The 24213-nt window shown below is 35.4% G+C and overlaps 1 protein-coding gene across 1 annotated transcript in view; it reads right to left on the bottom strand.

Annotated features, from left to right (window-relative positions):
- The window catches only part of FIG4 (FIG4 phosphoinositide 5-phosphatase), a 62938-nt gene that overhangs the window by 30063 nt on the left and 8662 nt on the right, over positions 1-24213 (bottom strand). Inside the window, exons 2-15 of the mRNA XM_052685642.1 lie at positions 21969-22067; positions 20815-20938; positions 18615-18771; positions 17435-17485; positions 15550-15698; positions 14193-14321; positions 13170-13270; positions 12743-12905; positions 12075-12172; positions 9511-9644; positions 8307-8423; positions 6763-6808; positions 5179-5327; positions 1082-1248 (exon numbers count right to left, since the gene is read on the bottom strand). Of these exons, the coding sequence (XP_052541602.1) occupies positions 1082-1248; positions 5179-5327; positions 6763-6808; positions 8307-8423; positions 9511-9644; positions 12075-12172; positions 12743-12905; positions 13170-13270; positions 14193-14321; positions 15550-15698; positions 17435-17485; positions 18615-18771; positions 20815-20938; positions 21969-22067 (1684 nt within the window). The remainder of the gene's footprint in view (positions 1-1081; positions 1249-5178; positions 5328-6762; positions 6809-8306; positions 8424-9510; positions 9645-12074; positions 12173-12742; positions 12906-13169; positions 13271-14192; positions 14322-15549; positions 15699-17434; positions 17486-18614; positions 18772-20814; positions 20939-21968; positions 22068-24213) is intronic.

The following is a 24213-nucleotide window of genomic DNA, read 5'->3' as shown; positions in this document are numbered from 1 at the left end:
AATTGTCACTTTTTTTTTTAATGATAAACAAACAAAGCAAGAGTAGCTAAGAGGTTTCTCTTAGGAGACATTTAGCAAGCCGTGTGTGATCTCGTGCTGAATCTGACACAATGTATGACTTCAAGTCAATCACTGACATTTTCTGCATCTGCTACTACTCATAAATAATATTAATAAGCATTATAAATAAGTTTCTCACATCAGAAACAAAGAAGTGCAGGCTCACAAACAGGATAGGATTATTTTTATTTGAAAGGACAGATAATGAGAGCAGAATAGCAAATCAGAATCTTCTTCTAAATCTCAGAAACCTCTGCTTTCTGAGATAACTTGAATAATAAAGATTTCTCCTAGTTTATTGCAGTAACACACATGGAGTTGCCACCTGAACAGCAACAGGCATGCTGAACAGTGAATCTTTAAATTTTATTGGGGAAAAAAAAAAAAAGAGTGTGCTAATGTTTTACAGCCTATTTATCTCAAAAAACAGTTTATCTACTTGGTGGGGAATGTTTTCTTTTAAATTTATTTTATTTGCCTTTTCTACCACAGATTCAACAGTTAGTAGCTTCTACCAATTCAAAACAATTATTTACATGAGAGACTGCTTTTTGTTTGAAGTCCCCAGAAATATCACATGCAAAACAAAACATAACAATTTTAAGAAATACTCAATTTGAAGCTTCCTATTTGTGCTTAGTACTTATTTTTGCCAGTTTCCTTTTCTTTGTTGAAACCACTCTCCCCATGACTTTAACAGCTCTGTAACAGTTACCTCCTTCTCTACTGAGCTGCAAATATCACTGCAGTGGCAGTTTCAGTGCTACCTGTGTACATTTGCTAAGGAGTTCTCATATCTGTTAAATAACTTTACCAAATAAGACTGCATGATACAACATGCATTTGCATAGGATACACCATAAAAATTCCATCAAATCAGAATATCGATTTGATGCCATCTGATTTTACTGAATTATTGTCAAATTATTGTACAGAGAATCACTGCTATAAGATCAGAGTAGTGATTATTGAAGCATGATGTTTTCTAAATTATGGCTCAAAAGAAAGCACTGAAATGTACCTGAGAAAGCATTACTGTAATATCTTGAGAGCGTTTGCATAATGTCTTTGGAATGCTGCGTCCATGGAGCTATCTTCCTATAGGTTTTTACCCTGTGGACAAGCTGAGAACCTCCATACTGCAGGGAAAGCGTATCTCCATGATCTTCATATAATTCTTCAAATAATCTGAAGGAGAAGAAAAACGTGGCATTTGTCAACCTGCTTTTAAGAAAGAAAGAATTGTAACATTCAAAATTGCATTTACAAGTAAAAGCACTCTGAAACATGCTAGATACCTTCATACATAGAATTGCTTCACTGCATAACAAGCAATACATTTTCTTCTCCTTTCAGTTTACAAAACAAGTATTTCATTAAAACATGTTATCAATAACTTGTTAACACTGAAATTTAAAAGTATGTCTTTATTCAGATAAATATGTGAAAATTATATTCAGTTTTATTAAGTGGATTAGATAAGTATACTAAGACTTTCAGCAATTTGGAACACATCAGAATGCATTCACTCCACAGAATATGCACTACCGTAGATTCAGAGAGAAGATTAACACATTGCATTAGCCCATAGGGAGTAAACAAACAGTATATCATCATAAACTAAGGCATTTTAAATATGCTAAATGGGACAGAATGTGCCAATATCTCAAGGCTATGTTTTCTATTAAGTTCACTAGGAATTAAGCTAATGTAACTTTCCAAAAACTACCTAATTATAATGGCTCAAAGGTATAAAAAGAAGGAACATGACTGTGAGAAATGTGAAGGGCAGTCACATACAATTTGCTGGAGCTGAAAAATGTGCAGTAAGAGGGTAGAGTCAGTCATTAAGATAAACAAGGAGAACTAGTAAAAAACAGTACTGTTCTCAAGAACCAAGACTCTAAATTGAGAGCTGTCCAAGCAACAAAAAAACCATCAAGAAGCAGCTCTAGCACAACCAAAACAAGACGATCATCTCAGAAAACAAGGTCAGAAAATGAAGTTATCCCAAGGAGCTGGCACCCAGTCTAAGAAAACAAATTCTCAGAAGTGGATCCTAAGGCCCTGCCTGAGCAAGACATATAGCAAGAAGAAGTTGACAATGCAGTCGAAAGGAAAAAACACCACCCTTTTCCTTGTCTTGTAGAAACTTATTTCATGTCAATATGCAGACACAATAACTCAGGCATATGCACCTGACCTACCATAATACCTAAGAAGTAAGAATCCGTTCAGGAGTGGAGGAGACAGCAGAGGAAATAAACAACAAACCAACAAAAAACACACCCTTAGGAAAGTTCCCAATAAAAGAGTAGCACTGCACAAGCAACCCAAGAACCATCCGACTGAAGTCTTCCTCAAAAGATTAAAGATGAAGAATACTTATGTAAGCAGCAAAACCATTTCCAAAAAAACAAAACACCTGTCCAGTAAATCTTCTGCCTAAGGTCAAGTACAAATACATCTGCCTAACAAAAAAAGCCAAAAAATAAATTCACAAACATATGCATGGTATCATGAGCTGTGAACAGTTGCTTGAGAGCATAAACACTGCCTGTTTCTTCAGTTTAGGTATGTTAGTTTCTTTTAAAAGAATGAGAAAGACAGAAAACCCTGTCAACTAAAAGCTAAAAATCCCCATATGTTCAAGGCAACAATTGGCAGGAGAAAGGAAAATACCTCTCAGAAATTTCCCAGTCAGCCATGGGACACTGAAGAACAGAGTTGCAATGACCTTGCAATAAAGGTTCAGAGGAAGCTGACAACTTGAAATTCATTGAGGATGTTGATCCACTTGATTTGGAAATAATTTGTAGAATTAAATTAACCTTCCATAGCCTCAAACTATTAAGCCTGCAAATAGACAAAGACTAGTCTTCCATGGAGAAAGGTAGTTAAGTATATACAATCAAATAAGCAGCAAATGTACAAATGGTCTGGGAAACCTCTTAGATGGGACAACTACTACATTAGAGGGATTGTAAAGAAATGCTTGCAGAAACGGTCCTGCTCAATTAAATCATAAGGAAGAAAAATCCTATTAGATATAATCAGACTTCAAGATGTATGTTTTTTCTCATCCTTTGGGAAAACTAACCCAAATAAATGCTAACCTCAGAAATAAAGCTCAACAGAGATTCTGGATTGTAGCCAGTGAGACCATATGAAAAATCAAAATTAGTATAGTGGACACTCAAAACTGCGATGAAAACAATAGTTAGCAGTTTTCCAGACACATTATCATGATTCAGGATGACAATGTGCTGAATACTAGTCTCTCTGGTCAGTTAGAAGAGTGTAAATGAAGAGGAAGAGTATCCAGCAATCAGATACTTGATATGGGAAAAAGAATGCAGTACATCAAAGTGAAAGACTGAAAAATGGAGATGCACCACAGCTGATGCTTCTCTTCAAAATCTATTGGATTATGAACACAATTTTGTAGCATTTCTGAATATGGTAATTCAGAAAAAAAGTCTTCACAGATGAGAAGTTTCAGAGAGGTATACACGTCATGCTATGAAATGTGTAATAGCTAATAGCCACATTTCAGAGAGATTATAAAAAACACAATATCCAGGAAAACAAGAGGAAGCACCTATTAAAATCTTAACTATAGATGGAAATTTGGGTGGCTGGAAAGTGGAGAGGGACCAAGAGGGAGAGAAGTTAGACAACAAACATGAGACTATTGGAATAGGAAGCAACAGACAAAATTTTGGATCCCAAAATAGGGGTGAAAAGGTGAAAGGTAGTAAAACCTAAGGAATGCCTGAGCTGATGAAGTAAGTACTTGTTGTGAGGACAACATAGTGTGGGTATAAGAGACTTGTCCATTTCCTGATCCCCACTGGTTAGAGCCCAACAGATCCAATTGCCAAGTCCCTAGAGGGTTGCACAGCAAGTGGTAATTGCAGCAGGAGTTGCTTCCCAGAGGTAAAGATGCAGCACCCAGCAGCTGGGACACACAGGATAAGAAGCATTGTGAGCACACCATGGAAGCCAGCTGGCCAGTGAAAACATCCCAGCCATCAGACAGAGGCCAACAGCCGCCAGTTGCAAAGCGAGCCACCACACTGTGGCACCAACCAATTGCTGGAAGCTAACTGAGGAGAAGGGACAGAAGCTGAAGGTACATCTTGAGTAAGGTGAGAGGAAGAGACTGAGAGAAATGCATGACCGAGGACTTGATCATTTTTTGAAACATGAGTTACTTCTCCACACTCCAAACCTAACAAAACACTAGGCAATGACAGCAGTAAAGCCATAAGTTTCATTGTCATGACTGTGGATGTATCAGGAGGGTGAACCGCGATAGGACAAGGGAGAATGGTTTTAAACTGAGACAGAAGAGGTTCAGGTTAGATATTTGGAGGAAGCTTTTCACACAGAGGGTGGTGACTGGAACAGGTTGCCCAAGGAGGCTGTGGATGCCCCATCCCTGGAGGCATTCAAGGCCAGGCTGGATGTGGCTCTGGGCAGCCTGGTCTGGTGGTTGGTGACCCTGCACATAGCTCATTTCTCTCCCAGAGCACTGCAGTTTAAATTGAATCATTTTTTTAAATAGTTTGAGGGTGCTCGAATAAGTATAATTGCAACCCAGTTGGAGAGAACAGCTTTGCTGAAAACTCCTCTCTTCAATAAATCAAAAAGCACAAAATTTATCAAAGGAAATGTAGGAAATATCCAGGTGAGATGCACTTCCATAAAAATATCAATTTGGCATTCTGCAGAACAGCACATACCTATTTCAGTTTTTATTCTCAATTTACACTTTGCATCAACCAAATGAAATAAGTGCTATTTTTATGTTGCATTTATTTAAGAGGGAAACTTTTCAGTCTGTGTTTAGTTATATAGAGTGAAGTCAAGCAGCTATTTTGTAAGAAGCCTAACATTTCCAGAATTGGAAATTTTCAGTGTGACTGGATTTTCTCAAAACAGTTGAAGTATGAATTTTTAGACTTAACTGAATAACTACAAAATCACTTCAATAGAAAAAGAAATGCACTTTTCCTTTATACAGGCAGCACTTTACCCAAGTAAAGTCTCTTTACATAAGATCAAACAAACAAATAAAAAAAACCCCACCACGACACAATTAATGTATCTTACCGAACAGCATCTGTATCAAACTGTAAATTGGGCTTATCAATCAGTCCCAGCGAATAGAGTTGGTATGCCAAAGCACATTTTCCTACCATGAACTGGGCTGTGTTAGTACGATCTAAACAGTCCACACAATTGGTTCGGAGAACTCCAGTCTGGTAAAGCAATGCAAATAAGAGACTTGTTTGTTTTTTTTTTAATTAAGAATTTACCATATTCATTATTACTACCTTTTCTTACTGTCCAACTACTTGTCAAATCTCTCATATTGGATTTTATGTCAGTGCACAGAACTTCAATCAAAGACTTTTTATGTCTAGCAATCTATATTACTGCTATAAGGTCTACTTTCAAAATACGCTTTCTTCAACCATTACTGGAACTTACCTCAGAAGAAAAGTGTTACATCAGTGAAGATCTTATTTTCAACTATGCTCTAACTACTGCATGTAACAAAGCACGCTGTCAGGTTGCTGTGGTTCTACTACGATTGGTGCTCATATTTTGAGCTTTCCATATCTCGTGCTTGCACCTCCACTCTTCAGTTTCATAATGCATACAAATTTATAACATTAACAGATGCTAGACACTCCCACACAGTAGCATGAGTGATTCTTCTGCTCAAATATATTTATGGCTACATCTGTGCTAGTTATCTAAACTTTTACTGTCTTAATGAAGAAGCACATTTTGAGTGTGACTCACAAATTGTCCATCCCAAGACAAGATGAACCATGATGGAAGTGCTTACATAGAACACTTACAGTGACTACCTCAAAGCTCATAGACAGAAGAAATCATACCCTTAACACAGGTAAACCTGCAAGGCTAACATTGAGAAATCTAAATAGCATTTGTATTCGTCTTTGTGAAAACACATCCGAGTGTTCAATTAATAAAAGAATGGTTACATCCTTTCCAACTTAAGAGAACTTCAAAATCATGAATAGCAAGTCAAAAGTCATTAATGTTTCTCAAAAATATGCCCAGTGTTCAGAGTACATAACCATAACACTAAGGTATAAATCTGTTAGTTTAGAATTTATCACACTGCACTTTTCTTACTGCAAAGAAAAAAAGTATTTCTAGTTGTATTTTCTTTCAGTGGTAGAAATAGCAACGATGTACAGAATATTCAGCAGTGGTAAAACTGTAATTGCTAATTTTTAGGTGTATGAATGTAACCACACTTAGGAATGTTTATTCCTCATCCCTCCTGTCTAATATTATATTACATAGATTGTTAAAAAGTTGCTGTTTTATCTTTTGCTCTACGGCTACTACTATAGACTATGTAAGTAGTGGAAAGTAGTTTAAAATCCAAGCACTTCTCAGACTACATTCAGCAAAAAATACAATTCCAGTAGCATAAAGTTTTCTGGAACTATCCAAGAACTCCAAGCCCTATTTCCTATTTAGGTTTCTTGCATGGACTGCAGTAATGCTGTTTATTCTATTATAAATGTTACTTTAAGAGAGTAAGCTATGAATCAATCATTAAGTATCTATGTGAATTGTTTCACTGATAATTTGGGAATGAAGATTTAAATCCCTACATCTTTGAATTAATAAAGTCTACTATCTTACTACCTGCAAGCGACCAGTGGAAATAACACAGCCTCCCAGTTCATTCCACCTAAAAGAGAAACAAAAGAGAACAACTTTCAAATAACTTTTAAAAAGAACAGGCCATAACACATATGAATCTGCTCAGTAAAAAGAGTGGCAATTAAATCCTGCTGCAAGGCAAAATTGATATCACTGAGCAGCAGAATGCAGTGAAAGCTCTGTGCATTAGCAAGATGTAGTTAAATTGCATTGTTAAAAACAAAACTTAGCCTTAAAGTAGAAAGTTTCTAAGCTATATAGAACATTCCCTCCCTAGAAGACAGAGGACGAGCCATACAAGCCTGCTTTGCTCCATGAGGTTCTCAGATTAAAAATAAAAAAACAAAAAAGCTACAGTGCCAATGACTGCAGTGGCTGGAACGGAGAGGCAAAAGACACACTGTAGTACAATTGGTTGATTTAATTCTCCCCTTCACACTGATTCTAGGCATACATGCTATTTATCACCCAGTTCTTGTTATTCTGTACAGACCATATCTGTACCCAACAGGCAAAGAACATGAATTTGAAATCAAAGACATTTTGAGATAGGGGAGCAGTTATGCTTAATGCAAGTACAAGTGAATAACTGAAAATTTTCATGTTAGGAGCATAGCACCAGCCTGACTGGAGAAATGGTCTGACAAGCTTATATAAACTACTTTTAAGACTGATTAGACTACTTCTACAGGTCACAGCATTACATGGATGGATCAACCTCCTTCATGCTATTTTGCAGTTGTTACATTTCCTGTACTGCATGGCACAGAAGCTCTAAAAGAGCCTCAGATTTTTACTTCAGATTGTTTCTAAATGAAGGTGGGCTAGAAAGGCAAAAATGCACTTAATGTATAATAAGAATGTCTGTTTGGGCAGTGATGAATTAGATCACTATGACAAAGATTTGGAAAAAAAACAACTTGGAAGTTACATTATTTCTGAATTTTCAAAGACTTAAGAGGATTCTGCTGACTGAATCATTATATCTCCACAGCAGTCAAAACAAATACTGTTCCTATAATTTAATAACAAAATAAAAAAGCACAACTTTTCAGTTTTGTATGTATGAATAGCATAAAAACCAATTGGAAAACACTGGGCTATCTTACATTTCAGTCCTAGGCATATTTTTCGTACACCTTAAAAGAAGTCTCTTACCAAATTCCAAATGTTCTCTTTGTTAAAATCTACCCCCAACTTTAGGATTCCTTCAGTAATGATTAAAAAAAAAAAAAAAAGCTTTATATAAATACAGACAACACAGATTACAAGTTACAAATAAAGGTTTGATGTAGGAATTCATTATAGTGGGAGAACAGCAGCGTAATAAAACAGACTATAAATTTTTAGATGTATTAGCATTTCATAATACCTGCCTCTGACTGCAATTCTTTTGGCTATAACTCAATAACAAAGTACTCATGTTAAATGAAGTCTCAAAATAAGAAATGAGCAATAACAGAAATTGCAAACAACTCTCCTAGCAATAGACATTACTCATCATGCATGTGTAAGATTATACATACTTTTCATCTGGTCGCAAGACATTGCAGTAGGAATCAGGTCGATTTACAAAAAATCCAGTTTTCTTCACTACACTTTCTGCAATCACATTCAATCTATCAAGGACGTTGCAAAGTTTGCTGGGGAGAGAAAAAAGATTACGCAGTAAAGATATATTAACAATCAAAAATTCTCACTGTTTGGAAGTCTTTTAATAACAAAAATAATTTAAGAGAAGACGTATCACAGTTTTGTTTATCTCACAGCAACAATGCCTACTTTTTTCCTACAGCTTAAAGACTTAGAAAGCAGCCATTGAGCAATTTTGTTCAATCATTAATAAAACATTTTATGTAACACAAATGGAATAAAACATGTAAAACTCCTTGACTATAATATCACACTCCTTTTTTCCCTGCTGAAGTTTTTGTGATTCATAAAATAAGAATATGACAGAAATTGATAAATGATTCCATTAAATGTTATGCCTCCACTTTATTTGAAAAGTATTGTCATTCAGTACCATTTGTTTCAGTGTGTGGTCTTCACACTTTTCTTCATTGCTCATTCACATCAGGGCATCCATCCATTACAGGAGGCTTGAAATGCAAATATTTTAACAAGAACTTCAAAAACAAAGTTATGTGTAAACAGTTAAGCATTATTTCTTTTTTTTAAGCAATTGTTTACACTGAGCTTGAAGGATTAATTTGAAATGTTTCTACAGGATCTGCTTTCCAGAAAATGTACTTTGGAACTACATGTTAAAGCAGAATCATTCTCAGTATTCATTAAATTTCCAGTAAACTTCTTTAGGTGGATATATGTGTTACATCTCATTTGCATAAAAAATTTATCTTCAAAGCTTTCAGGTTCTTTTCTGCATGGGTACTTGGGTTGATGCCCATATAAATAAACACCAAGCTTAAATCTAGAGGGGAGATCTTTTAATTATCTAGTATCATTCCCCATATCAGTTAGACAATAAGCTTCCTTGGCATTGCTTCATACAGAACCCAAGAACTTGTGTCTAGCATACCTTCTGAAAGGAAACCTAGTCTTATTTTGAGATTTGCTAATTAATCATAAAACAAATTGAACATAGACCTATCTGTGCACAATGCCATTTTAGAATGAAAAAGAGAGTGTGAAATCTAGTCAAATTTAAGGTCTCATCCAACCTGAACAATTCTACAGTTCTATGACATAAATAATGACATTTTCTACCTTTTTGTGTACTTGGCCATATCCCAAGGAATATATATAATTGCATGCTCTGGGGGCAAAAATTGGTTCAGATATGTCACAGCAGCAACAAGTTCTTCGCTGAGAATTCTTTCATGCTTTCTTTTTTCACGTTCCTTTGGCAAAAAGAAAAGGAAGAGAATGTCAGTACTATCATCAACAACCACCTGTACAGATCCATATAGAGAGGTGTCTGTGTGTGTGAGTGTGTGTGCATGTATTACAGACTGATATTCTCTTACATGGACTCTTTAACCTAGACTCCAGTATTTGTTCAGTATGAGGCAGAAACAAGACGAACAAAAATAATTTATTATGTTAAACAATACATAAAGGCAAAAAAAAAATAAAATCAGAAAACAAGCTTTTGAATTTGAACAGCAACATCAGAATAATATTAGATCTACATTAGTAATATTTTATTAAGCAAAACATTTAACCTGTTTTAATTAAGAATCACAGCAGTACTACATATCACCAACAACAAGGTTGAAGTAGAAAGCTAAAAAGTGCCTGGAGCTTCCAAATTAATCAGTAGATTTCATAAGCTCTTCCCAACCTAGAATATCTTAAAAGAGGAAAAACACCTTTTTAAAAACAAAAAACAAAACAAAAAGAAAAAACAAAAAAAAAAACACCCCAACTATTAAACATTTTGCTTGTGAAAGAAACCAATAAATAGAAAATAAACCAGTTCATTCAGCAGCTCTGCACACTCATTTTAAAACAGACTCACATTCCTTTTGTGAATCTGTACATTCTCAATCTATGCACAGCTCTGTCTGAACCATCTTATAGCAAGCTCTGTCACTTTTGAAAAAGTCTCTGAACTGAAAGCTGGGCACAAGAATATCCCGTTAGCTTCTGGAGTACAAGGGGGCTCAGGTGAATTCTCTTCCATTACTGGCAGAAGATGGGGAACAACAACTTTGCAAGATTATGAAAACATTTAGAACTTCATAGCCGTTCCCTGAATATACCGTATGTTTTGGCACTCTATTTAATATGGCTTTTCTCTCAACTTAGTCCAAACTAAAACCTACAATGAACCTATAACAGATCAATTTAAACTCATATATAAGAGCAGCCATAAATAAATAAATATATAAAATGCAATTGTTCACAAATTTCTAGGAGAGAGAGGTAAAGTGTGAAATAGATTTACATTTCATCACCCTCTAAGAAATCAAAAGCTAAGCATTTCTGTCTCTAGTACTTTTAGTTTTTGTGTAGAAGCAAGAGCAATGTGCACACAAGGTGACTTATTTATTTATTAACTGGAACATAAAATAATAAAAGTGTTTTAATTTTAGCATCCTAACACCGGGAAACCACAAAGAGGGAGAGAAACGGATGCATTTTTAGCCTGTGAATAAAAGCTTATAATGACTCATGTGTCAAGGTCACGTGAGCCTAGACTCACACTGTAACAATGGCCTTTGAAAGCTACAGCTGCAAGAAATAAAATTATTTTCTTGTCAACAACTGCTATCATAAGTTGATTCCACAGACTCTCAGACAATCTTAAAAGCCCTCTTAAACAGGAAAGCTTCTAGAAATAGAAAATAGGTTATCTAGTTGCCATTTATTACAATTTTGAGTTTTAAAAGCCTTTTTTAAAAAAAAAAAAATTCCCTACTTTTATAACATTAGGAATAGACTGCACGTGCACAAAGAAGGTTCTCTTTTCACTGAATACAATTCTACAATGTGACAAATGAAAAGGTAAATAGCATTTTTAAAAAGCCTAAAAAGAAGTAAGAAAGAAGTTCAAATGAATTTCAATTTATTAAAACAGAATGTGGAAAAACAGTTCATTAAAGGAGAAAAAAATGTAGTAAGATAGAACTAACTTTACTGTAAAATTATCAGAAGAAAACATCCAAAAAATTACGGAAACTACAGAGTAGAAAACAAACCACACAGTTTGCATTTGGGCAATGCTTTCAGAGTTTGAATTTTGGGTGGTCCTACGTGGAGCCAGGAGTTGGACTCCATGAGCCCTGTGAGTCCATTCAAACTTGGGATATTCAATGATTCTATGAATTAATGCAGCAATAGAGTAGCTTCCCCATATGCTCACTCTGGCACTATCTGTTAACCTGCACAAGATGCCTCAACTTTCTCTCCTGATCATACATCCATAACTGTATCTGATGAAGCAAAAAAAGGAAGGATATGTCTTTACCATAATATTTCAAAGAACTCAGACATTTTTCAAGAAGTCTGCAAACGTTACTTTGCATGGAACCACAGTTTAATAAGAAGTTAAAGGAAAATTTAGTGGTGAAGTTATTTTGACTTACTCCATTTAAGGGGAAATACTAAGAGTCTGAGAACAACAGTGAAAAGTTGTAAGAAAACTATAAAAATGGGAGACAATGAAGAACCGTAGTCAAAGCAGTTACAAAGTTACGTGCTCTCTTGCATAGCATGAAATTTATGAAGAAAATATGCCACTTACAAGCTAACATTAGTTCAGAGCACAAGCAAAAGTACACAGAGATTCTACAGAAAACATGTAAAAAATATTCAAAATACTGTACCTTTACAAGATTCAAAATAATTATGGGAGAGCCAAATCTCTGAAGCATTTGGTCAAAGTGAAGAGCAGCAACATGTGCAAAAGGATCTGCTTGGTCCACTGCAACAGATACATATATTCAGGATGATTTTCCCTTAAAAGTACTCTACAAAAAGTAATTACTAATTCTCTAAAGTGATATGATTACATACTCTCATTTATTCATGCAAAACCCTCCTTTTTCAAGAAAAGCAACATCTGAAAGATTTCATGAGCTAGTAACAAAGATCAGTTATTCTGGCCCCACTAAATTTAGTCCAAATGCTTTCCACTATTTCCAACAGGTACGATATTATATCCAGAACCCTTTAAGATAAATGCACACAGATGAATAAGCACAAAGAAAGCTGACATCTTCAACCATAAGTTTTTTTGTATGGCATTTCTGACTTTTAAGTTTAAGACAACGATTTTTTTTTCCTACTTGATACCAGAAAATGCAGCTGTTCATATGGTTGAACGTTGATATGCCCCCACGTTTATCATAAAGAACACTGTTTTACCTTAAATCATAGCCTCCCAAAGAACAAATACATTGGCAGCCTACTCATTTTCACAAGTTCAGTTTTCACTTACTCTCTCAGGTGTTGTGCTAGCCATAATCTATCACAAAGAATAATTAATACATACGTGTTATGGGTGGCTTCGGCATCATAGTTGAAATATCTTGAGACCAGTACAGAGGGACAGAACCTCGAACCTGAACATAGGAAGAATAACTCCCCGCCGAAAATGACATGACTGAAGCATCATAAAGTATTTGTTCAGTTTCCACTTCATTAGCAACATCTCCCTACAACAAACAGAAACATGCATACTGTTGAAGACATGGCATTTCAGAACTGTGCATTATGGAGAACTGACCATCACGGACAGAGTACAATTAAACAGTAAGACACCAAATCATGGTACTAATAGCTTCAGTTACTGTGAAAGACACAACGACCCTCTCAACATTTCAGTTCACTAGTCAGTCATTTTCAAGCTTTCCATATTATTAGCAGGCAAGGGAAAATTATCAGTATACCATACCAAATTGAAATCACTATTGATTTACCTCACAGTTGGCTCCTCGTTTCAGAAAACGTGTTCCAGCAAATTTGCTTGATCTTCTGGCTATCAGAGTGACGTATATAGGACGACCGTAAATTAACAGTTCTTGAAAGAGAAGTTAAGGGTTACATATCACACAAAACTTAGAGATAAAAAGTTAAATTATCAAGTGACTGTGTCACTTTGTGCTGCTTCCTTATCATAAAAGAGACCCAAAAAAGAGGGAAGAAGTCATCTTCTCATCAAATACGCATAGTGAAGATTATTGTCAAGAAATGCCTTTAGGCATAATGCTGGTAGTTGGTTCCACCCACATCTACCACTTCAAGTAAGACCAAAGATGAAAAAGTGGTATATAAAAACAGACATACCTGCCTGTCTGAACACCAAGCCAATGACCAAAGCTTGACAAGAATGAAAAAGTAAAACTAAATTTTGCAAAGACAACTCTAACCTTAGCTTCATAATTGTATTTACTTTCCCAAATATTTTCTTACCATGCTTCTGAATTAACATGGGATTGCTGATGATCAAAATCTACTGTCCCCATAATATACTAATCTTTACAGATAAGATATTAGGAATGAGATATTAGTTTGAGCTTTTTCTCCTATTATTACCCACACAGACCCATTTAAAATAATTCCACAGTAATCACAAAGGTCTATCATCAGCATCATACCACCCACTGCCTCACTGTGCTCACATCCACTGTTTGGTCTCCATAAATACTGAACAAGTAGCAGTGAGTGTCAATGTGTGCCATTTTTTCCAAGAATTCAATTCCACCCTTTGCTCCAAACACACTTCCATTTTGGATGCCATTTTGTCAGACTGCTCCTCTGCTGTCATCTGTCCCACATCAATAACATGTAACAGAGTATTGTCAGGAAGGTTCAACCTTTACTGCCATAACGCCCCAACACTTACCTCTGGCGCTGTGGGCCAACATAATAGTTCATTGTATTTCACACAGTCAAAGTTTTTACATTGATAACTGAGATTTGTTTCACGAGCAAAAGGATACTTGATTGTCCACAGAATCCATGAATGATATACAGCAGCCAATCACGATGAACAGAATTTTTTACTGCCTCCAGAAGCTTCCCGTTCCACACATACTTTTCATAAGGTTTACTGCAAATTCCAAAAACACCTAGGGATTTGTTACAACGAAGATGCATTAGCAATCAATAAACAAACTCAACCACATTGGACTGTTGTAAAAACATAAGTTCATTGCATCTTTATTTTGATTTTTCTCTTGGCTGTGACTCATCATAATGTCTACTCATGTTCTTGAAGTTTGCCAAATACAGATAACTTCAAATACTTGCTGAACCTCTGCATTTATTGAGATTTATAATTTTTCTGCTGCTGCCAGCCCCTGTAGCCCCTGTAACATCCTTTAACAGACTTTGCAGAATTTTCTGATAGGACTTCATAAGATTCAATTCTATGTGAGCTCTGGAAGACTGCGCTTAACCATGGCCTCCTTTAAAAAAAAAAAAGCATTTCTTTCCCTCTTCCATCATAAGTTAGTCTGGTTTTCTTAATATACACCAACATCAAGAAATGCAGCTATTGTTGAGTCATGTATTAAAATTCAATTTTTAATGTATTGGAACCTGAGTCCTCACCCGTTTCAAAAAATAGGATATTATATGTTTAAACAAGGAAAAAAATGGTGCATTACCACTATTTAATGACAGTGCTTTCAGACAACCTGTATGAATCGCAGGACAATAAAACCTAGAATCATCAACTGAATGAAATTCAATACTGAGAATTTAGGGAAACAGGTTTTTTGTGGGCTGTTTTTTTTTTTTTTTTGAGGGGAATTGCAAAGCATAGAAGAGAATACAATTTTCATTTCTGATTAGTGATTTTATGAGTATTATATGCATATATCAGATCCAAAGTAAAGGCTGTAGTTTTCAAATGAAATTGATTTTTCTTAGGCTTCCAGATAGTACTTAAGACATCAAGTTGATACTACTGTCATACAATTCCTCTGTCATCAGTATTTTCCAAAATGAAACAAAAAAGGTTTATTAGTACTTAAAAAGTTATTGATTCCTATTATGTTTGCAATTCATTCCTATTGAGTCCTACAAGTCAGTTCAATAATCAATTGCTGGAAAATGTCAACATGTTCAATTCTCTACCTGAGTTGCAATATAAATTACCAAAATAGCTATTAACCACCTCTAGAAATTGCATTGTTCAAATGTCTAACTGGTGCTTTATATAATCTTTTATTAATTCACAATTTATGAGAGTACTGATCAGTATAGAAGAGGTTTCTAGAAAGTAAAAAGTGGAATATATTCTAAATGAAATCATTATCAACAGTATTTGCTTAACTAAACATATTTGCTTACCGCTTCCACCCTGTGTTGAAAGTCCTTCATCTTCAAATATATCAAAACTTTCTTGTCGGGTCTGAGTTGTTTCAGTTTTTAATATCTCAAGTGGCATTCTCAAGACAGTAAGATTATACTGAAGAGAGTGAGATAGATCATAGCTGTAACTGATAGACAGTTAACATCTATTAATAACTGCAGAAGAACAGCTGTGCTTTTTTTTTTAATCCTAACTCCCCATCCACACTTTTATTTAACACAGAACTGTATTCTCCATTAAAAAAACCCCATATTTAAACAAAACACACAGATGCTGATTCTACACTGCCAAATGGTAGAGATGGTTTCCAAAAGAAACTTTATTAACACAGAAATTACTCGTGCTACAATAGTTTAAACTGTATATTCTTGTTGTATTTGAAAACTGGACATGCCTTTTGAAAAGAAAGCATATCTGAAAACTTTCTTCGCTCTGTCCCATAAAGCAGTCCAGAAGATCAAAATTATCTATTCCATTAGAAATATCCAAATATGTTACAAACAACCTAGGATTTAATACATTTAAGTAACAACCTCTAACTAGTGCTACAAAAAAAAAAAAAAAAAAAATTGGTCCATAAAAACTTTCTGTCCTCAAATTTATGACTATGCTATAAATACATCCTAAGAGTGGAGGCCGATAAGCAAAAGTTGTGGTTTGGGGTTTTTTTTGTTGTTGGTTTTTTGTTTATTTTTTTTTAATTAGTTCCATAACAGTTACAAACTCTGCATCTCATGTCTTTTACACTGACAACATCATACTTGTTACTAAATTTTGTACATCATTAGGGTTCTTTTCCCCATGAAGAAAAATGCAAGGAGATTTCCATTTTAGCCTAAGGCAGCATCAGTGATTACTGGTTCTCTAGTAAGTTCTAGATATTCATTAATCATACTTAACAAATTAGTAAATAGATTTATGGCTGCTACTAATAACATCTAATTCAAACATTCACTACATTTTCATGAACAATTTAAATTAAACTGGTAAATGTGTTTATCAGACAGTTTTACATGAAACCTCTTCTCGTTCCTCTAGGCAGAACCACAAAAACACATGTGCTGATAATCTCCAAGTTGATTTTAAAATGGGGTTGTTTAATTCTAGGGCTTACAGAGAAGAAAACAACAGTTTTCATGCAGTGAGAAAAAAAAAAAAAGCCTTCCCATGCAAAACCATGAAACAGACATGAAACTTGGGTAGGTTTCTTCTTCTTCTTAGATGAGACATCTGTTTCTCTATCTTTGTTTTGGAACCAAAGCAAAGCTCTATTTCTGGGAAACATGATCAAGAAAGAAAAACTGACAAGACAAGCAAATGAGCCAAAATACACTATTTTCAAAGTGAGCATTATCTATTTAATTTTTACGGTAAACAGAATTGGGCAAAAAGAAATCACGTTGTTGTCTGAGCTGCAGAATTGTATCTATTTCAGTTCAATGTACTTATACTTACAACTGCAAGAAAACAGTGAACCCACAATTCCAACGATACTCAGCTCAACATTTCTCTCTATTCTACAGATTCTTCTCCAAATTCACAGATCTCCACATGGAGATCATGCACAGACTGACCAGGTTGCATATCAAACAGAAGAGATTACTGCTGAGCACACATTGCAGCTTTTCTATTGGTGAAATACTAAATTTTACTATTGACCCTCTACCCTGTCACTAATACTTCTACAGCTTCAGTAGAGGCTCTACTCCTGTTTACGCCATTGAAGTAGAAAGTACAAAAGTTCAAAAGACAGAAAATGGACAGTGTGATCAAATCTGTCTTACTTCCCTAGGATAACAACCTAAAAATGTTGATTATCAAAATCAAGTGGAGCAATATTATTGGTAAGTAACCAATACTTACCTAAAATAGAAGTTGCTAGAAAGGTCCACATTTTGAAAAATTCTCAGGTACCTAGAAAATAATGCAAGTTATAGGGAAAAGTATTACTAACTAGATAGACTAAGAATCATTCAGGACCCCAGCAACAGAAATATCAATTCTTGTTGTAAATTCTCTAGCTATCTTATTGCAATTGTTTTGATAGCCAGGTAATCTCGCTAGAACGTCAACAATGGGATTAAATTAGTAGTCTTTTTTAAACAGTATCTATGTACGTGTATACTGCTCTTCAGGCAGTTTCAGATACAGCTGTAGTTCTATTTTCTACAAATGTGGGTCAAAATTTCTAGCATTCACAAAAGTAAATTTCAAACAGCACTATATAACAGTTACTGATTTTCAAAGCTATTCTCAAATGAGTAAGTGTCTGCTTCACCCATCATACACTTACAAGTTCTCAGAAGAAACCATAACACAACCTATGAAAGACCACAGGTACTGAAACTGATTATATAATATATTCTGTTAGATTTTAAGTGGGGAGACTGAGATCATATTAGCCATATCTTAACAAGGAAACCTTTTTAATAGTTAATAACACCTTCATTTATTACCTGCCGTCAGTTCATCATAGTCTATCACAACTCCTAGGTTATTCACAGTTGGTAGAGATGAAAAAGCAGTTTACTGATACTATTTGATATTATTTCATAAAAGTCAAGTTATCCCACCCTGATATAATCAGTTTCAGGCCCAGATCACAGACAGGAAAACAAAGCTAAACTTATCTATGGGTAAACCTGTCACCCTGTATGACACCTATGTTCACGAGACTCTGACAGCACAGAAAGATTAAATTAAATAGCCTACTCAGTACTTCTTGAAAGGCAAACAAGATCTCTTCGAGTGAGATAAATATGAATGAGTGACTAAAAACAGGACAGTATACTCAAACAATATAAAACAGTACTAGCTAGCATCACACTGCCTTTGTAGATCAAAATGCTCTGAGACTCCAGGCTAGAGGCCACAGAAATTGTAGACCTTGCTCACTCCATTGATCTGCACTGATTTATCAACTAAAATAAAATGATTTGAATGACAGAACAGAAAGAAATCCACAACCAAAACATCTAGTTGCAGCTCCTCACTGCTTGGAAAAATATTCAAAAGGTACCTGTCAAATATTGCCATTACTTACCTAGCTTCATCAGGATGAGTGACTCTTACAGAATCATTTGGAATGTATATCATGTTCGTATCTTCTATTTTGTATATTGCATGACCTCCAATATCTGCCATTTTTCTTCTTTTTGTTATCAACACAATATAGTACCCTTCTAAAAACCTGACAAAACCTGTTGAAAAAGCATTAAAATGCCATTAGTTGGATGTTTGCATTGGTTTGACTGTAGTTAGAAAAACCATCAGAGCTGCTGAAGATTTCAATTTTTTTCCCCCTCAAATTTAGAAGAATGTATACACAAATAGTGAAAAAAAACATTGATAGACTCTTGCAATCCACTCCTACGCATTAGAAAATACAGTACATAGACTTCTAGCTATATTCTGATGCTTTTTGTCATGTTTTCACTTTTTTCCCCCTTCATTGTGCGTATTTTCAATAGATTATTCTGAATGAGTTTCTGACTGCTTAAGGCACTTGCATTTGCTTTTTATAGGACTCACATTGTTAAAAATGAAGCATAGCCCAAAATCTACATTTTCCAGAGCAAGGAGGAAATCCAGTCTCCAATTTTCTTTCTAGGTTTTGTCACGGAGTTGACCAGATCAATCTATGTCCGTGACAGGGGCGACAGGCCTCTGTCCTCCCCCCCACCCCAGTCCCACAAAAATGGGAAGGAAGGAAGGGAGGAAAAGAGCAGCAGCAACAATCTATGGAGGAAAACTTATTTTACTATAATATCGGAATACAAGATAACACAATATATACAATTTAATTGAAATTGAGATTAATAAATCAGACAAGATGAGAGAGAGAGAGTTCCCGGGACCGATTCAAACCTGAAAAGCTTGGAACGGCCAGGAAAGCACCCTCCAGCACCCACTGCCAGGCAGCAAGAGAGCGCCCCCCCCACCCAGAAGGGCCAGATCCCGTGACTGCTGTAATGTACAGGGATAGGTAGCTGGAATTGGGGCAGTGACACTTTAATGCCCCGTACACTACATGATGTTTTGATGTGGAATATTGAAACCCAAAATAAAACAAACAAACAAACAAACATAGAATCATGACAGGTTTATGCATCCTCTAGTAGGGAGGAGCAGAAAACAAGAAGAGGATTTGAGGGTATGACAACTTCATTCCCTCTCTCTCTCTCCTTAGCAGCAGGGAATTAAATCCCTTGTCTTCCAGAATCTCCCAAGAATGATCCTTTCAGAGCATTAAGGGCAATCCTTTCTTGCTATCTGCTTTTTCAAAAAACATGCTTCACCCTGCTGAGGTCTAGAAAATGCCGGCTCTGACTTCACTGATTAGAGTTTAAAAAAAAAAACAAAACAAAAAAAGCGCTTCTGAACCCTCCAGATTCAAACTTTCACACCACAGAGGATTGTCATACTTCTTTATTGAGTTTCTTTTTGAGATGGCTCTTACATATCATCTGGAAAATGTGTAACAAAACATTAAATACAATAAAAATGTATAAATTTAATTTAGAAAGAAATACATAAACATCTCTGAACCAAAATTTATTTCTAATATAAATATAATACAGGCAGTGATCCAATGGTACTAAGTTTAATTAACTAATAAACGGTATCAATTAGCTCTTGGAAGGTAGCGCTTTGAGGTGTTGCCTTAAAGAAAGAGCCTGAAGCTCAGTAACTGCTGCAATGCTAACAAATATATCAGTGTGGAAAAATAATCCTTGCTTGCATTTATATTTAATTTCCTTTGCATTATAACTTTAAGAAGGACAAGCAAGCATAACGTGTTCCTCCCTGTCAGTATTAGAGGCTGCAGTATGATAGAATGAACAGCACATCTTTTCTTCTGCCTTACTATTTCTCTCCTCAGAAAAATGGTCTCACCTCTGTAAGACAAGGAGACCCTACTGACAGTAAGCAACAAAGTCTTCCATTGGAAGCAGCTAGACTTTCTGTTTCTAAATAGATGTCAAAGCTCCTCCTGTATCCTCCAGGTAGTGAAATCATCTATGTGAATAGTCCTTACTCTATGAATCTTGCCAAATTTTATCCTAAAGTCCAATTGGGAACTGAGGCACTCCAGAGTTCTAGAATTCAGGGGTCCATTGTCCATGCTCTATGTGTAAATCTTTGGTTAAAAAAAGTTAAAACAAGGGAAGGCAGAAAGACATATAGCGTGACACAATAAGCCTCACCTCCATAAGAATGTAACAAACAAACAAAGCACTTACCTACTATACCAAAAGCAGATACAGCTCGGGATAACCCAGATGAACCCTTCTGACCAATCTTTGTTCTGTTCCCCAAGTCTAAGCGGCCAAGAAGTTCCCTCACCTCTTGTTGTGTATACACATGCTTTAAAAGAAAGAAAGTTCCTCAAGTTACTGCTTTGGCAGCTAAATGTTATTTCATTCAGTCAGAGAGAGGTAGAATTTATTTAACATGGCGTAAACCGTATCTCCTGTTTCACTCCCACAAGCAAGTACAACAAGATGTTATGCACAAAACCTGTCATTCACAGTGACAGTAATATTCACAGTCATGTAGGAATTCAGACACCTCTAAGTCTGAAGTGTTTAGATTTTAAACCGTAAACTTCTTGAAAAAGAATCCAAGTCTTAAGATTCTTGTTGCTGCTGTTTATTTTCCTTCTGATGTGATAAATCAAAAATGCAGAAAAATCTGGCTTAATAAAAATTAAATGTATTTAGCACTTAAAATAGCACAACCAAAGATAACATAATCATTAGGAGAATATACATCATCAACTGAAGACCCAGAGAAATTCTGATTAAAGTGAATGTGCTTTTTGGAGATCTTACTGCTACACCCCATGCTATATATGGTCATTATTACACTAATATTGTACGCATCTGACATATGAGCCTGAGAGAGCTGGGACTGATTGGTCTGCAGAAGAGAGCGCTCAGAAGAGATCCTTCTAATGTGTTATCAAAATATCTAACAGAAGACAGTAAAGGAGACTCAGCCAGACTCTGTAGTATCCAGCAAAGGGACAATTGCCAAAAGACACAAATTGAAATAGAGGTAAATTCCATTTGAATATATGAAAAAGCTTCTTCTATTGTGGGGATGGTCAAACACTGGAACATGTTACCCAGAGATGCTGTGAATTCTTCATCCTCATCCAGAAATGGTTGGGCTTTGCCCTGAGCAATCTGATCTAGTTGTTACTGCTCTGAGCACAGGGATTGGAATAGACAATCTTCACAGAACTCTCCTAACATCAACTTCCTATGACTGTGATTCTGTGCCAGACACTTGTTAAACAGATTAAATACACACCATTTAATTACACATACCATCTAATATATAGTAATACTTGGAGTAACTGGAAAAAATAAATAAATAGAGAAGCACTCACCTTATCATCAATTATAACTAAATCCTTTGGTTCAGTGCGATCTATTTTCAAAACACGGTACTTGGTTTCTGCATGATTACTTCCAACAAGAAAATACCGCTAGATTAAAAAACAAAAGAAAAAAAGTCAGAATATTACATAACATAAAGCCACCAAACCCCATTTTAACATAATACATCAACGATGCAATTTATACAGCTTCTAGGTTTGATCCATACCATCGGATCATCAAAAAAGCAGTATTTAATCTGGGCTATTAATGTTCTAGATGTCAATACTTTGGGTAAGTACATTTGTACACAACCAAACTTTACAGCTTAAAAGACCTCATTCACTCCAGTGTCCAGGGAAGAACAAAAATTAAAAACTGAGGGAAAGTGAAAACTTGCTTAGAGAAGAAAAGATACATCTTACGCAAAGCACTGTCCAACTAACTTTTGCACCAGCATTAACTGTCTTCCTGTTTCCTATGTGGAATTCAGCAGAAGTTCATAGACAAATGTGTGAAGTCTTAAATTAGTTTGCCTTTTCCAGTGTAGCTCAATGGAAGTTCAACCAGTGTCTCTTGGTGACATTGTTAAACAAAGAAATACAGGAATAGGCCAGCTAGGATGAATCAGCGCCCTTCTCCACTGAGACGGGAGTTCAAACACAAATTGAAAGGTAAAAGAACTTAAATTAAGAGGTAATCTGATGAGAAAATGCTGAAAAAAAATGGGTGGAGGAAAGATAACAGCATTCAGACAAAGGGAAAATTGGAAAAGAAAGAAAATTAGAAGAAAAATAGAGGGGGGGAGATGGCACAAATAATAGAAGTCCTATGTTTCATAGACATTCTTCTGTTGAAAAATTTCAAATGAAGAAACTTTCAATAAACTGTTTGGTTCTGACTGCAAATAAGAACACATACCAAAAACTGTGTGATGGTCTTTGCAGAAATAAGGACCCTATTTATGATTAGGATCATCAGACCTTATTGAAAGAAAAGGCCTACTTTGAAATCAACTGCAATTCCCCGATAAATAATCTCCAGTTATACAGCTCTTCATTCCAGTAGGCAATAAAGACACTGAAAGAGGCAGTTTTGATGTGTGATACAGAATAATGAACAGAATAATGGGCACCAGTAGACTCAAAACCAGATTTCACACTAAAAGAAAATCACTCAAATAACACAAAAACAATGCTATCATTTTCCCAAAGTTGTTATTCAGTTAAAAATTAAGCCACTTCCCTAGGTTCCTTGCATATGCATAATACAAAAGCTTTGACCAATGGTGATATAACTATTTGCACGTGATTCAAGACGTAACACATCAGGCATGTTGTCAGGTTGAAATATGCAACACCAAGTTTCCTGTGATTCAAATGCACACAGATACTAACTGACGCACATGCTTTTGTGCAGTATGAACTACAGGAGAGCAACTTCATATAGAGAATTAAATTGCAAAGAAAGAGACAAAAACTTGTAAGAAAGGCCTAATGTGTGGTTTGTTTGTTTGTTTTTTTACTGGAAAAATGCATTATATACTTTGACTTTGTCATACTGCTAATGAAGAATATTAATGCAGAAATCTCCTTCCAAACTTCTAATGTATGTTACATATCTGTTGTCCTGCACTTAACAGGCCTTCTGAAGTTCCTTTTGAAGAAAGAAAAAATTCAAATACTTGAATAGTGCAGCAGTTACCTGCCTTTTTTTTAATTATTATTTCCAATGATAGAATTCTTACCAATGTTCTTCCACAACACAAGCTCTTGTTTTGATCAACAGTGCTGATTGAAAATACCACTTTAAAATAAACATTTCTCATTGAAAATATCAAGGAAAGACTGCAGATGAATATATAGTATGTCTCATTTAATGGAAACAAACTACAAGCGACTGCCTAGACTTAAAAGAAGTAAAACAAAGTGTAGATTACAGAACTGATTTGCTATAGGCTCCTATCATTTCACTAATCCATTTAATCAGTACGATGCTACCACACAGCAAGATGTAACTCATAAATAATGCCCAGCCTAGGAGGAAAGCATAGCAAGTCCATGTGAATCTATGCAGCCAGTTCTAAACTTCAATAGTCACATGGATTCAAAGGTGTGGGAGAAAAAAATCAATAACAACATTCACACAACAAACAATTTCATAATTTACACGAATTATTTATTAAGAAAAAAACACTTTAAGAACTCTCCGACAAAGAAAGGCTGAGGGAGCTGGAGTTTTTCAGGTGGAAAAAGA

Source organism: Tympanuchus pallidicinctus, unplaced genomic scaffold, assembly GCF_026119805.1.
Source record: "Tympanuchus pallidicinctus isolate F22 unplaced genomic scaffold, pur_lepc_1.0 scaffold1, whole genome shotgun sequence".
Lineage (NCBI taxonomy): Eukaryota > Metazoa > Chordata > Aves > Galliformes > Phasianidae > Tympanuchus > Tympanuchus pallidicinctus.
The sequence above is the reverse complement of the archived record's forward strand: the minus strand, read 5'-3'. Positions and strand labels throughout refer to the sequence as shown.